At 36.9% G+C, this 15,198-nt stretch overlaps 1 protein-coding gene across 4 annotated transcripts; it reads right to left on the bottom strand.

Annotated features, from left to right (window-relative positions):
- Positions 1-4,349: 4,349 nt before the first annotated feature.
- On the bottom strand, positions 4,350-12,455 carry LOC148870081 (UDP-glucuronic acid decarboxylase 6-like). 4 transcript variants are annotated; one of them, XM_088971913.1, is made up of 13 exons: positions 12,278-12,455; positions 11,137-11,247; positions 9,670-9,756; positions 9,350-9,437; positions 8,855-8,946; positions 8,104-8,168; positions 7,928-8,016; positions 7,392-7,469; positions 7,180-7,273; positions 6,910-6,976; positions 6,703-6,766; positions 6,543-6,583; positions 4,350-4,844 (listed from the first exon to the last, which is right to left on the bottom strand). In XM_088971913.1, exons 2-13 carry the CDS (start codon positions 11,224-11,226, stop codon positions 4,662-4,664), a joined length of 1,038 nt encoding a protein of 345 aa, XP_088828039.1. In that variant the 5' UTR covers positions 11,227-11,247; positions 12,278-12,455; the 3' UTR covers positions 4,350-4,661. The 4 variants fall into 4 exon arrangements, with proteins under 4 accessions (XP_088828039.1, XP_088828037.1, XP_088828040.1 ...); XM_088971911.1 differs by lacking the exon at positions 12,278-12,455 and adding an exon at positions 11,971-12,200; XM_088971914.1 differs by lacking the exon at positions 12,278-12,455 and adding an exon at positions 11,844-11,978.
- Positions 12,456-15,198: the final 2,743 nt, after the last annotated feature.

Here is a 15,198-nt window from a genome sequence, read left to right as displayed (position 1 = left end):
CATTCTGCCTCTGTACCAGACTAGCACTGAATCCTGATATGGAGATAAACAATTATGGATTTATTCAGCGTGTTTGTAATGTCTCACCATGTCCCAAGTACTGAATAGGCTTAATCAACATGGTTAGCAATTGAATAACCACTAATTAATTAGTGTTATCCCACAAAACAGTTAATCAAGTATTGATAAAAATAATCTCACTAATTAGTGAATGGATTGGCTGGGGGTGGAGCGGGGACCTGTCCAAATTCCAAATGAACTCAACTGGAAGCCGGTGTGGTCAAACTCTTGTCAAAAAGGAAACAAAAGAAAGAAAAAAAATTCAAGTCTTCTGAAGATGGTTAATGTGATCTCTCTCCTGCAATCCTATCCTGCTAGTTCTTTACCCTTCTATCGGTGGAAGGATGGTGGATTATTAGCTCACGACATCTATGTTAGCCCTGCATGGCTGTTCCATGATAGACGACGCTGTGAGGATCCGATCCAGACTCTTGGTTCTTAGTTTAGGCCGTGGTATTTGGTAGGCATAACATGTGAAAGGAGGTAAAGTGCACAATTTGCCTTCAATGTTCAGTACACTAGAGTCGAGATTAATGACATACACACGGTGGGATGTGATTGTGAGGAGCAAATCCCAATCATGTCTATGGTACCCTGTCTCATGTCTGATGCGGCTGTCACATCTTGTAGAACTCAAATTTCCTATTCACTTTCTCTACCCTCTCCCACCGAAGCGGGATCTGCCCCTCGAAAATGGGCGCCTCACAGGTACATCCCCGTGCATTTGGAACCTCTCCTGTGAATAATCACTAATAAATACTGGAACCTGTGAGTGTGAGGAACCTGTGAGGCGCCAGGTGTGAGTAGCAGATCCGGTCTTCTTCCTACACATAGTAGACTGCAATCACACATCTCATAATACAAGGTGGCAAGTTCACATCAGCCCCCCCACAAGGGGTTATCATCAGATGTTCTCAATACATGACTTCATTGGGATATGTTCTTAATACAGGGCTGGGATGTGCTGTACGACGTTGTGGGGTGCCTTCTTGTTGGGGGCTGATGTAAACTCCAAGATGGCATGGCTGCAATTTAAGGCTGGTAAAGAGTAGTGGGCAGGAAATCCAGTTTGCATCTTTTATGCAGTGGAACGTTAAGAAGTTTTTCACCAATGCGACTCACTTGCAAGGCTGAAGCCATTAATATGTTATGTCATGTCATCTGCAACGTAAATGGTAAGCGTTTTTTTTTTTCTTGGGGGTGGGGTTAGTCCATGCTCTCCCCTTAACCCCCAACTCTAGTGGCAGTGGGATTTGATCCTAGGTCTCTACTTCCAATGAATCAGAGATCCTGCTAATTGATCCACAATCAGTTGGTTAATGCAGAATATGAGTTGGTAAACGGACTTTGTATCGTTGGTTCCTATCTAATATGCTCATAAAAAGGAGTTCAAAATAGACCCCCACAAGGGGGTGTCTCACAACATCCCACAGCACATTCCCACTGTGTATTGGGAACATCTCTCAATGATGCTTCATCATTTCTGGTCTTATCATCAGGAGATATTCCCAATACATGGCAGGAATGTGCTGTGGGATGTTGTGAATACAAGCAATATGACCCTCTTTAACTCTCTTATATATATCTTGTATGCCTTACAAGTCATATAGTCTTATACCACACACTACTACTGATGGTTGCGGAACCAACTTGAAATGTCAATATAAAAAATATGCTTAGAATTGCTCAAGAAAAAGAATAAATAATCGGTTTAGAGTGAAGGTTTGAGGAATATCCATTCTTTTATGTTTTAAAAGCACGTGATAAGAAATTTGGATCTGGTATATAGGGGTGTCGATTGGACTGGATTTTGTCCAATTCGATCCAGTCCAATGTGAGTCCATTGCAAATGGACCAGGCCCAATCCAATCCAATGAATAATTTGGTCCATTTTGGATCGGTCCAATTCAACGTTTGGACCATCCAATTTGTTCAAATTCATTTTAATTTAGATTGATTTCAACCCAAACCCGATCCATTGACACCTATATTCTTATCTTATATCAATGGATCGGATATTAGCTTAATTCAACCAAATCCAATATAAATTTATTACGGACGGACCAGGTCCAATCCAATCTAATAAATATTTTAGACCGAATTGATTCAGTCCACCATATCTTTTTGGTCCATCCAATCTGTCCAAATAGATTTTAGACTGGATGGGGTCCAGTCCAAAACCAATCCAAAATTTTCTCTTTGGTAAGTTTTTGGTAATTTACCTTAAAAGTTTTATCCCACCTTGTAAGTAGATAAATTAGTTACCTATAAAGGAGGGAATTGGCCAAACTGGATAGGACTAAAAATGCTCCTGTCAGCATAGAAAAGTTAAGGGTACTATTTGGGAGGGCATCCCTCGCGTTCAGTGACAAAACTCACAACTATAACTAGGAGAGGTTTTCTTTGCAAGGGGATGGGGATGCTCATTGCCATCAACGTTGGAGGCTATTTGGGTGGGGTTTACCTTGCAAAGCCATAAGCCATTGCATGAAAGCCCTACCAAATGGGCACACTGAAAATGGGGCTTTGTGTTTTAAAAGAACAAATCCTGAAACTTATCCAAATACCTAAAAGGGATGATTTAGCAAATTTACCCTATCATTTGGATAAGCTTTTGTTTTCGAGTTTTGGGTTGTGTGAAGTGTTTTGAGAACTTGGTAAGAGTTATTTTTAAAAACATAAGAATCCAATACATTTTTAAGCTTCAAAGTTCAAAGCACAAAACCTAAGAGCTTTGTTAAGGAGGCTCTTGAGGACATGGTTTTTAAAACTGGACCAGACCGGATGGTTGGATCGGAATACCAGGAATCGGTCAGGTGACTGGTGCCGTTTTACCCCAGAACCGTTATTTTCCTAAAAACCATTGATTTGATCAGCAAATCACCGACCCGGGTGGTCGAACCGTTCAATGGTTTGGCCGGTTTTTTTTTTTTTTTAATTTTTAATTTTTTTTGTCAGAATGGGCTGTCCATTCAATTCAAACAGTCAGATCATTCGACCCAAAAACCGAACCCCTGACCGGTTCGTTGTCCGATTCGGTTTTAAAAACCTTGGTTGAGGATGCTCTTAAAAATAACATGTTACCATGAATGTGTGGTAAAAAAGTAATTGCCCAAACTATTCATTTTTACCCAGAAGGCCAAGACATGTAATGCCCAACAGTCCAAGATGTTGGCCCCCTTTGCTGTTTAGAATATGGTTTTTAAAACCGATCCAGAGACCAAACCGATCAGGGGCCTGGTTACCGGGTCGACCGGCCCCATTCTAACAAAAAAAAAGGTCAAAACTGTTCAAACGGTTTACTGACCAGGTCAATGGTTTGCTGACTAAAATCAACGGTTTTTGAAGAAATTGCAGTTTTGGGGAAAACTGAAACCAGCCATCTGACTGGTTCCTGATTTTCTGGTCCGATCCAGTTTTGAAAACCATGGTTTAGAATGGCTGAAAAGCCTGAAATACTAGTTGAGTTACTTTGAAAGAATCACTAAAAGTCTAAAAGAACCCATTTGGAAGGGTTTTGTGTTGGAGGTGAGTTGCATTGATTGAGCCATGGTCATTGAGAGCTCGTGTTCCATACAAGCTACCTCGAGTAGCTTCAGTTTATACTTTATAATCATATTTCTTGAGTTTGGAAGGTTAATACTAGCTTTGTTGATTTTCAGCAAATGCAACGTTTATGAGTTCTCTGTGGAACCCAGCTCCAAATGTGTGAAGTCGTGTCTCAAAAGCGCTCTCATTCCCAAATGGGCACGAAGCTTCAGTGAAACATCTCCTGATAATAGTATTAGAATCGATAATGTCATCATCCAGAGATGCTCTCAATACACGGCGGGGATATATGAACTCCCATGTTTTTGGCTTTGTATGGGTGGAACTCCCCCGACAAAACCAGAAGCTGATACGTGAAAGCAAGTTCGAAAGTATCAACAGAATATGCAGTCGAGCGTATAGTATCGTATTGACAGGATGCCAATACATCTTTCTTAAGGCTATTCCCCAAATCATTTGGTTTATATGTTAATCCATGATTTTGCTTAACCTGATTTCGGATTTGGTTTTCACAGAACTGTTCTCACGGCCAGGAAGGTTCTGTGATGATCAAATCCGCTGTCCCTTAACTTACCCCTTGGCCCTATTTAAAAAATACCTTATTTTTTAAGGGTTAACTATAGGGCTTTTACAATAAAAAGAATCCGTGTTGTATGCCGTTGATCTGCCCATTCCTAATACCTCAAACAGGGCCATCTTGGCAATGAAACCATTATATCTCCTACGGAGTTGGCTAAAAATTTAAAAAGAAAAAAAAATCTTATTACATTTATTTCAAAAATAATAAAATGAGAAAAGGGCAACATGAAGCCATAGCTTCTGGCCTAGAAAAAGCCTATTCTCTACTAATCATTATATCAGATAAACGAATGCACGAGAGAAATACCCACCACAGTTTATTTACTTGATATTGATAACACAATAAAATAAAAGAAACATCCAACTCCATACTGTAGAAAATTGGATACCATGCATCTCTGAAGAAATTCAACAGAATCTATCTATCTGACTGCAAAATTCAGTTGCTGCCCACAGTTTTTGTGTAGTAATTCTCACTTCTTCTGGATTCCAAGCCTCTGACGGAAATCTTCCTCCATGAGAGGCAGGCCCTCACGCAATTTGATCTTTGGTTCCCACCCCAGCAATTCCTTTGCCCTTGTGATGTTTGGCTTTCTCTGGCGTGGATCATCTGGTGTGTTCTCTACCGTTGTTATCTTCACGTCAGGATCGATCAGCTGCCAAGGCACATGGGGTACTTTAGTCATACAGCATTCAAGGCCCCTAACAATCAGTGGTTTTCTTCCCCTTCTGCTTCATTGTTGAGTGTTTAAACTAGAAATATAATCCCATTTGAACAAATCAACAAATTGAGTGTTAGAACAGCCACTGGTGGTGCATCTTGAACCAATGAATGCACCAAATGAACATGTATAGGGGCGCTACTTGGTCCCTAGTTTGATCTATGGAGATTTCAAATCCCCCCCCCCCCCCCAATAAACATACACACTTTAATTGATAAAACTAGTACCTGAACCAGAAAATTTTCAGCAGGGTGATATGGACTGTACAAGTCACTATTTACTTGTTTGACAAGATACATTGAAGGTAAGTCTATATTAAAACTGACAGTTGAGATTCACCTTTTCTTTTCATGGAAACATAAAAGGAAGCATTTCTTTGCAATTTAGTGATATCTATAAATCAGAAGATTTTGGCTTCATTCTCAATTGACATATTAAAAATAGTGGGCACCTGCTATGGCTGTAGTGGTGACATTCATTTGGTAGCCACAATCCTCTGAGATCCTTCACTGTGTTCATGGGGAAGGCCAATGTGTTTCAATGCTGGGGTGAACTAAGAAAGTATCTTGAGAGAGTTCCCGGAGGACTCCAGGCCAATGTTTAGTACCAACTCCTTGTTATCTTAAATATTAGTTTTACTTATAAAGAATACTACTTATATTGCTTATTAGTACTTGTTCATCTCAACATATATTTTCACTGGACCAATATGCCATACTGAGAAAAAATGTAACCATATATTTACATGAATTGATGCTTTTTTTTTCAGTCATTTGACCATTTTTCAAACAAGATTGTATAAGACCCTCATTTTTCTCTATATTGTTTCTTTGCTCTTTCCATATTTAACCATGAGTATTATGGTATTCTAGGCTCACCATCTTTACATATAATTCAGATGCTTGCCTTGGCTTCACATTAATACAACCACCATCATAATTTTAGTCCATTTTCACCCTCTCTTTCCAATAGGGGTGAGCAAGAAAAACCAAAAAACTGAAAAAACCTAACTGAATTGATGAGATTGGACCGAAAGTTCTGGTTCACCAAACCGGTTGGTTCAGTATTTTTAAAAAACCAAAGGTACCATTTTGGTCTCGGTTAACCAATATAGAAAATCAGCAGATAATTGAACCGACCAGTATACATATATTTCTATATATTATATGTATATTTATGTATATTATATATATTTTATATTTTCTATATATTATAAGTTAACAAATATGCATTATATATATAAATATATTTATAATATATTCTTTATTATTTAAAATATAATATTATATATATATTTCTATTTTTTTATTATATATTTATTTACATATATTTTATAATATATACTATAAATATAAAAAACCAATAGTCAACCAAACCGGTCAACCAGTTAACCAACAGCTATGGTTCGGTTTCAAAAATAGGCCCACGGTTCAGTTAACCAAACTGTGAGCACCCCTACTTCCCACTATACTCATATCTCTTGCTTTCTCTCCCATCTTGTACATTCAACCACATGTGCCACTCAATTAGTAACAAACAAATTAAATTCTTTTTCAATTGGTTCATAGGTATTAACAAGAAACGTATAATGTTATTTATGCAGAAGTAAACAAGAGTAAATATAAAACTGACCTCCTTCACTGTCTCAGCAAGTTCCATCATTGTAAATTCACCTGATGCACAAGCAATTTTGTTATCATAGCAAAGCAAAAATTAACATTCTACACTATGAGTTACTTGTAATTTCATAACAATCCTCATGATTATGCACAACAATAGTCTCTAAAATAACCTGGGTTCCCAAGGTTTATTGGCCCAATGTGATTTCCTTCCATGAGTCGAATAAGACCATCCACCTTCAACATTTTAAAAGAAATAAAATACAATCAAGGGATAAGAAACTAGTCTTAAAATCCATAACTTAGCAAAGCCTTCCCAAGGATTGGCTACATGAATTCTGTTTTTCCATCCACTTTGTAACGTAATGAGAATTGCATACCATATCAGAGACATAACAAAAACTCCTTGTTTGTGTTCCAGGAGCTTGAACCGTCAAGGGCTTGCCTCTGCATGAGTCGAAAGTAGGAATATGGGTATTAGCGTAGCCAAACCAGTATTTTATGAGAGAATATATGAAGGTAATACAATTAAGAGTTGTACTAAAACCATGTATTATAAGAAAAATATGCATGTAGCTGATTGTCCTATACAGCCTATCCCCCCATGGGAAAAAAAGGATAAAAAAAAGGTAGAATCAAATTTGGTCTACCTAAGAGCTTGAGCTATGAAATTGCTGACAACACGCCCATCATCAATATTCATGCGTGGTCCATAGGTATTGAAGATCCTAGCAATGCGTATTTCTGTTACAAAAGCCATCAACAATGAGAAGTGATGCACTACCTTCAAGAAAACTTTGTTAAGCTGATATACAGTTCTCAAAACCATATTCGTGGTTGGGAATATAATCCCATATTTTACCTAATCCATGCTGCCTGTGGTAATCATACATTAAAGTCTCAGCTACACGCTTCCCCTCATCATAGCAACTCCTGACTCCTGCAATACATATAACAATATCATTTGACATACTTTTAGCCTATTTGTGCTACAGAACTGAGTCTTTTGCTGTGTCTAAGATTGTATAGATATTGTCAATGTTATATCATCTAATATAAAATCTTGTCCCAGAGGTAAGCTTAGGGAGGTAAAAAAATAGAAATAACATGAATGCAAAATGATATTTCTTAATTTAAGAAAATAAAGTAAACAAAAATTAAAAAGAAGAATGTAGTAGTAATTTTCCCCCTCATAAAAAAAAAACTTTATAAAAGAAATGCTGAAAGATTACTGTGTTTTGCTCAGAGGAATCAAATAATGGAATTAAAATATTTTCTTCTGCTTTCGTTTTGAACAGGCAGATATATCCCAAATTAACCTTGAAGTGGTTATCATGTAAAGTCGTCTATGTATATAATATTGAAGTACTATTTGGTACAAATAATAAGTGAATATACCAATAGGGTTCACGTTGCCCCAATATGTCTCCGTCTGAGGATGTTCAAGGGGATCCCCATAAACCTCTGAAGTTGAGGTCAGCAAAATCCTGTTGGAAGATTGTCAGACATGGTGTGAAAATATGCACTGTAACTATGGCATAAATCAAAATAATTGCAAGGGATCAGAACTAAACCTTGCTCCAACTCGCTTGGCAAGTCCCAACATGTTCAGCGTGCCAATTACATTTGTTTTTATTGTCTATTGAACAATGATATGCACCCCAATCAGACCATCTTTTGAAGTCTAATAAACCATTACATGTGGAACCAAACAATTACTAAGAACTTCGAAATGAAAAAGAAAAATGTGAGGAAAATGCAGACAAGTAAGAATGATATTAATAGTTTATTTAACATATGCCACATTAATAGAAAACAGGCAAGCAATCTTTTTTGAAAGTGGGTTGAATGGGGCTGGGTAGGTCAAAGAAGAGCTCAGGGCTCTTCAGTTCCTGGAACTCCCAGGTGTAACCTCATGATAAAAAGTATAGATGTGTCTAATTTTGTCAATGGCATGGAAATTCTGCAATGCCTAAGCTAATGACAGGAAACACCTACGCAGTTTCAGATGTCTATCAGCAGGACAGGTGATACAACCGATACAATTGCACAATATCAATTAATTAATACATAAAATGCTAAGCTCGATTTCATCACCTAGTGACTTGCATCATATGCACATATTTTATTGTGTTATTGTTTAGAATGAATACTTTAGTTTTATATATAGAAGTTGGTAGAGTCAGAACATGCCTTCTACAAGCATCTGGTGAGATGCTTTAAAAAACAAGCAGTGCAAATAAAACACAGAGGAATACAAATAGAACAGGTTCTGTGTCTATCTTGAGAAAGGAACAGGGATTAACAAAGGCAGGAGATGCGCACCTTTACAGGGTTGTATTTATAAAAAATTGGAGAGGCTGGGCAAGCCAAATGATATATCTGATCAACTTCAATCAATAATGGTTCTGTGACATCTGCATAAACAACACAGAAAATTTTGAAGGAAGATGTCAAATGGGGAAATCATCTGTTAAATCCTTGAAAACAAAGGAAATATATAAAAGAATTTTATTGTATATTCTTAGAGAAGTGTCTTTCTTGGGAAGAGGGAAATTGCTTATTGGTTTAAAGGAAGGGTGTTTCTCTTGGGAAGAAAATGCCTTTGTGGTCTTGATTCACATAATCTCTAGGCTCCGTAGTGGGCAATTCTGATTGCCTTCACCCATAGACACAGACATCCTGCTGAACCACTAAGCAAATAATTGTCTTTTGTTGTATTCTGTTTTTACTATTATACTCTCTACTCTCTACTGGAATTTTCTCCCCGCAGACATAAAATGTGCAATTATTACCACAAAATGAAAAGATGAGAAATACCATGGCGAATAAGCTCAAATCTTGGATGACCAATCCATTTTCTTAGGTTGTCCTTTGAACCAGTAAAGTAGTTATCAGCAACTATCACCTGAGCAACAAAGCCAGTAGCAGACATATAATTACCTAAAGAAAATGATCGATGCATTTACCCAATGACTATGACCAAAAATAAAATAGTTGCGTCCATTTCTGGAACTGGATTATGCACTTTTTCAGGTATTCTTTATGGAACAGGGGCACATCCATTAGACCAGAATCAGAGACATGCCTGTCAAGCAACACCATGGATATGCATGTAGGAAAGAGAAAAATCTATGTACCTCATTCTTTTCATTTTCCATCAGTTTGTCCACTAAGTGAGAACCAATGAATCCAGCTCCTCCACTAACCAAAATTCTCATATTGGACTGCATTCAACATTGAAAGAACCACTTAAGATAAAAAACGATAATATGAAAAACAATAACCAGGTAAAGAATGATACCTATCTCAAATGAAGAACGAAATTATCAAAAGTTTTGGTCCAAGAAACATGTCAACTATAATCTTTCAAAAGCTTAAGAATGAGATATCGGGTGAATATGCAAATACCAGAAGCTTGCATACTGGTGGCTGTAACTACATCAATTATTTAGAGAGATCCAAAAAAAAAGCCTGAAACTCTTGTATAAGGCAAGCATAATCAGGGAGAAATAAGACTTTCAGAATCCTCTCTCTATCCTATTCATAGGACAATCTTGAGCTCTAAAGCCCCAGCAATATGGCAAAACAAAGCCCTTTGTGGCCTTTCAATTAAAGATTTGAAATTTCCAATGGATCCAGTACATTGGAGGTAGCATGTAAGGCTTATGTATAAGTAGGGAAGTAAACACATTACTAATATGAAGGTCTCTATCTGATTAGGTGTCTGGATTTGCCACATTATAGGCAGATTGGTCCAGTTAGTAGCAAAATATTTACCACTTGGTAGCAATGGAGCTTCTCAAGTCATTAAACTATATGGTGATATGTCGTGGGAATTACAGAACATAACATTGAAACTGTCCATCTGACTCTAAGTGGCATTTTGGATGCTGAAAAAATAAACAAATAATCCAATAAAAAGGGTAGTCTCAATTAATTGGCAGAGAAGTTGAATAACTAGAATCATTTAATATTCCAGTTCAACATACTGCCAGTTACAATATCATGGTTCTGTATCCAAAAGTGCATGGAAAGAATATTATGGCAAAGATGGCGCTGCATATTGCAAGAGATGCATACTGCCTATATGGCTGCAAATTGAGTGGATCGAATCAGAAATACTTCGGTTCAATTCTGATTTGTTAATATTCGGATTTGAGTAGATCAGACTGAGGTGACATTAGGATATTGAACACCACTGCTTAAGCAAACTAAATTTTATCAGAACATTATATGTTAATAATAAAAAAAAAAAACTAAAGATGATGGTGATACCACATTTCATAAATAAAACAACTTGATTTTTTTTTGATAGATTTAAAAATGTATTTTTATTGATAGGCAACTTCTATGAGACTTGAACCTAATGCAAACGCATAACATTCAAATCAACTTCACTAATATTAATTTTATATATGTAGATATAAGAATATACATTCAAATACGAAGCAGTAACCAATAATTGTTAAGGGAATAAGAGGAAAAAAACTACTTGACACAGAAAAAAAAATCACTAAACATAAAAAAGGTATAAGTCAACTGAACGGGGGAAATTTCCACCTGGAAAGATTCTCTATAAAATCCATAAGACAATACATATCTACCTGGAAAAACTTAGAATTTCTCAACGGAGATGGGGTTGGAGGCGACTTTGTCACTGTTTTGTTCTCTCCATTGGAAGAATCCTTCGCCATTGCTCAGAGGATAGCTTCTACCTGCCAAGGATCAAATTTGTAACCAATTAGACTCCCAAATATAATTAATATATTATTATTTTTGGCTTGGGGGTGTCAGGGAAGTACAATTAAGTGATTAACCGGAAGAAATATAAAAAGAGTATCTCCATATTCCACAAAAGATGACTGTTAGATCTAGATAATCAACTTCCGGAAGAAAACAAAAAGGAAATTGCTAAGCATCGAATTTACAAATAAAGACACTCTGTTGAACAGCCTTCTTTCCATAAAACCAACTAAAATAAACAACAGATACTTCAGATTAGCCCTCATAAGAATAACTTAAACAAGTTTCCGATACAACAGTCAAAAGGATAAAAATCTCCATATATAACAGAAAAATCAAATTCACGATCCTCAGATCACGAACTACAGACCTGATTACTGGCTTCAGAAGAACTACACTGAAAAGCCCTACTTTCTGTTCCCTCTTTCTGATCGCTGAAATCCTAAGAAAACACTAGGACCTAAGAACTATATATAACGAGATGGAAACTGTGCAAAAAACGAGACCTTTTACCACCAAAACGATACCAACTAGAAAAGAAAAAAAAAAAAAAAAGAGATGACAAAACCTTCAACATCAAGCAAACTAAAACGATTGAAAACTCCTCCATATCTAAGAGGGAGTGTTCACCAAACGATTTCAGATCTGAATCTCACCGAACAAACAAATTTTAAGGGAAAAAATCAATCTTTTACCTTACACTGAAGAATCAATAAAGAAACTAATGTCGAAGCTTTTGAATACCAATGCAGGTATCGTGTCAGTATCTATACATAGGGGTTATATATATATATATATATAGAGAGAGAGAGAGAGAGAGAGAGAGAGAGAGAGAGAGAGAGAGAGAGAGAGAGAGAGGGTGAAGAAAGGAAGGAAACACCGAAACAGCACGCAGAAGCGAGAACCTCGTGGCCGGAGGGGGGGGGGCGGATTTGATAAGTTGGCCGGTAAATAAGTTATGTAGGACCCACTGTCCGTAATCTTTACGTAGCTGTAGCTCACCTTTGAGTTGCTGAGAATAATACACATCTCAGCGTGTATTGAGAACATCTTCCGAAGTTGTCAGTGGGAGATGCTCCAATACACGGTTACACGGTTGGGATATGCCGTGGGGCTCCCTCAGATGTGAATTCTTTCCCTACTGGCTTACGAGTTACGAGCAAAGTTTTCAGTTGTTTACGACTTTACGTCACCCGCGGGTGTGAATTGATGCTCGTGGAGGTCTCTGACGTGGATAAGCTGATGGCCCAGTCAAACATAAACAGTCCGGATTTCCTACTATCATCAATTCCCCAATAGACATGCAACATGATATGCACCAATGACGGAAAGAAAACAGTCCCCCCCCCCTCTCTCTCTCTCTCTCTCTCTCTCTGCGTGCTCTGTACCTTGACCACACCCCCGTTTCCCATTCACTTTGATCGTCCGTTAGTCTTGCTCTGCTTTCTAACTTTTTGAGTCTTGGTTTTTTATTTTGAGATTTTGAGTGATGTTGGTTCGAGGTTCTAAAATATATTAACAACAACTGCAGAAAAGTAACATCAGTTTGCCATGAACAGACGCAGAGAAGTATAATAGATTTCTTTTTTGTTTTGGTCTGTTTAACAGAGAACTTAGAACTGTTGTTTAGCAGCTTATAGAGAGCTGTATTATTATGTTATTGGGTTAGTAGTCAGCAGAATGGAGAGTAGAGTGAAGGTAGTAAAAATTAAGAAATCCAGACTGGTGAGTGATGACTGGTGCTCAGTCAAACATGTTATTTGAAAGATGGGCGGAAATTGTTGGGCAACAACTTACAACTACCGCTACCCAATTACCCATGGTCCCATACTCCAGTCTCCTCTACAATACCGTCTTTGAAAGTAGAGGAGGGAGAGGGGAAATTTAATAATATTTGGTTGGTTGCAGGTTGCTGATCTTTCACGCCTTTGGGAAGTGGGAAGTGGGAAGTGAGAAGTGAGAAGCTAAGCTCTCTCTCGTCGGGTTTTCTTTTGTTTTCCCATAACATAAATAGTGTGATAACGGCTCAAGTGCAAAACAAAGTAGGTCACAAGTCTCCCTCTTTACAGCTTTTGTTTTTCGTTATGATGAAACGTTCTTCTTTCTCTTCACTCTTCATCTACAATCATCAAATTAATTGGACGCTCCTTCAAACTTCAAACTTCTAAGTTAAGCAAGGATTTTGCTTTTCTTTTTTTTTTTTTTCTTTTCTTGTACAAGAATTCAACAAATAAAATGATCTATTACAGAGATAAAGGGGCCACAAAAAACACATAAAATTAATTAAGAATACTCATAATTTAACAATAAATATTACGTTGAATAGGCATAGCAGGAGATTTCAAAAGTAGATTCTTGGAGCCGACCTCATATAGCTGCAGCCTGCAAGTACAAGGCTTAAATGGCGATATTGATTGAAGACAGGAAAAACGGGTCAGACGGTTGGTGATTGCCTTCCCCGGGAATCTAACCAAAAAATATATATACTTGAAGTAGAATTATTAAAGAATTTCCCCACTTCTATCATGAGTCATGACCTGAATTGAATTAGTTTAGTCGGGTGGTTGTTTTTTTTCCTGTTGTTCTTGTGTCTGTATCTTATATCTTGTTGTTTGCTTTTTTCATACAACTCCTTTTTTATCAAAAAAAGAGTTAAATAATTAGTTAGTTGATTTTCTTCTCTTTGTGTCTTCTTCAACCAAGTTCTATATATTATGTCAAAGTTTTTTTTTGATAGGGGTACTAGTGGGATAAACAACCATAGGTCCATTTCATTAAACATTTTTTTCTCGGTTTAGGTGGATCAACAATTAATACAAATTATTATCAATGAAAGCTCAACTAAAAATCAGTTGCAAATCATAGGGGATGTTTTAATAAAACACAAACCATAGAGTAAGTTTTAATAAATACATGAACAATGCTGGAATCTCCTCCCAAGAAAAACTGTCCCAACATGTTTCCAACAGTATCTGTCCACATATGACATATCTCATCGTGTTGGAACCGTTTTTTGTTGGTAGGAGATCCGGGCTATGAACAATGCTACTCTTATGTCAAAGGAGCTTCTTGATGATGCAGGTTAGCGTTCAGAACTTAGAATCCAAGTCTGTTATTTATTTAAAAAAAAAAAAAAACTTGCAGGAAATGAATTACATAATAACCTTATTTATCTGCAAGAAAATTTAAGATATGAATCCAATTTGCCGATAAGAGGCTGAAGCAGTATATTGGATAAGATTACAAATGTTATTTAGCTTGTGCAGGAAATGAATTACATAATAACCTTATTTAGCTTGTGCTACCCCATTCACCTCTTTGGCATATTCAAGACCCTTTGTGTTTGGTTTCTCTATCTTTTCCTACTTTTCTTTCAAGCCAAACACATCCTTAATTTAGGCCTTTTAAAAGAAGAATCTCATTTTATGGGGTGATCAGTCTTTTCAATAAAAAATTTTTGGACATAACAGGCGGATTGCCAATAAAATTGATTACTCAAGTAAGAAGTGAGTGGCACTTGCCTGATAAAAAGAATGGCATAAGATTGAATCAGATATACCTAGATTCGAACTTTATATGTTTATAGAGCTTGCATTCTGTGCACCCATGGGTGCATTGGACATGTGAACCTTGAATACATCATTTTAATAAATTTAACAGGGATTTAATGGGGTTGTAGTGTTAACGGTGGTCCAATTAGTTGAACCGGCCACTAAAAGACAAAACAATAAAAAGATAAGGGAAAAACAGGTAGAAGAGAAGTGATGAAACCGGAGGAAATAAAGTGAGACAACACCGGAGAAACTGAGAAAGTTAGGTGTGACAACTTTAAAACAAAGGATCACAATGATACTAGTGACACGTTTTATCTACAAATGCACCACTGAATGTAAGGCAAGCCAGAGATTGAGGAAAAAACTGGT

Source organism: Nelumbo lutea, chromosome 2 (genome assembly GCF_056320005.1).
Source record: "Nelumbo lutea isolate HS-2025 chromosome 2, American lotus-T2T, whole genome shotgun sequence".
Lineage (NCBI taxonomy): Eukaryota > Viridiplantae > Streptophyta > Magnoliopsida > Proteales > Nelumbonaceae > Nelumbo > Nelumbo lutea.
Note: the sequence above shows the minus strand (reverse complement) of the source record. Positions and strands in the feature narration are given on the sequence as shown.

What these genes read in the sequence shown, in the direction of transcription:
- LOC148870081 (XM_088971913.1), bottom strand. Translation starts at nt 11,226, where the DNA reads ATGGCGAAGGATTCTTCCAATGGAGAGAACAAAACAGTGACAAAGTCG. An exon ending in TGGAAAATGAAAAGAATGAG is followed by an intron (nt 9,438 to 9,669) that starts GTACATAGATTT and finishes TTTGTTGCTCAG; the next exon opens with GTGATAGTTGCTGATAACTA. An exon ending in ATAAATACAACCCTGTAAAG is followed by an intron (nt 8,169 to 8,854) that starts GTGCGCATCTCC and finishes ATTGTTCAATAG; the next exon opens with ACAATAAAAACAAATGTAAT.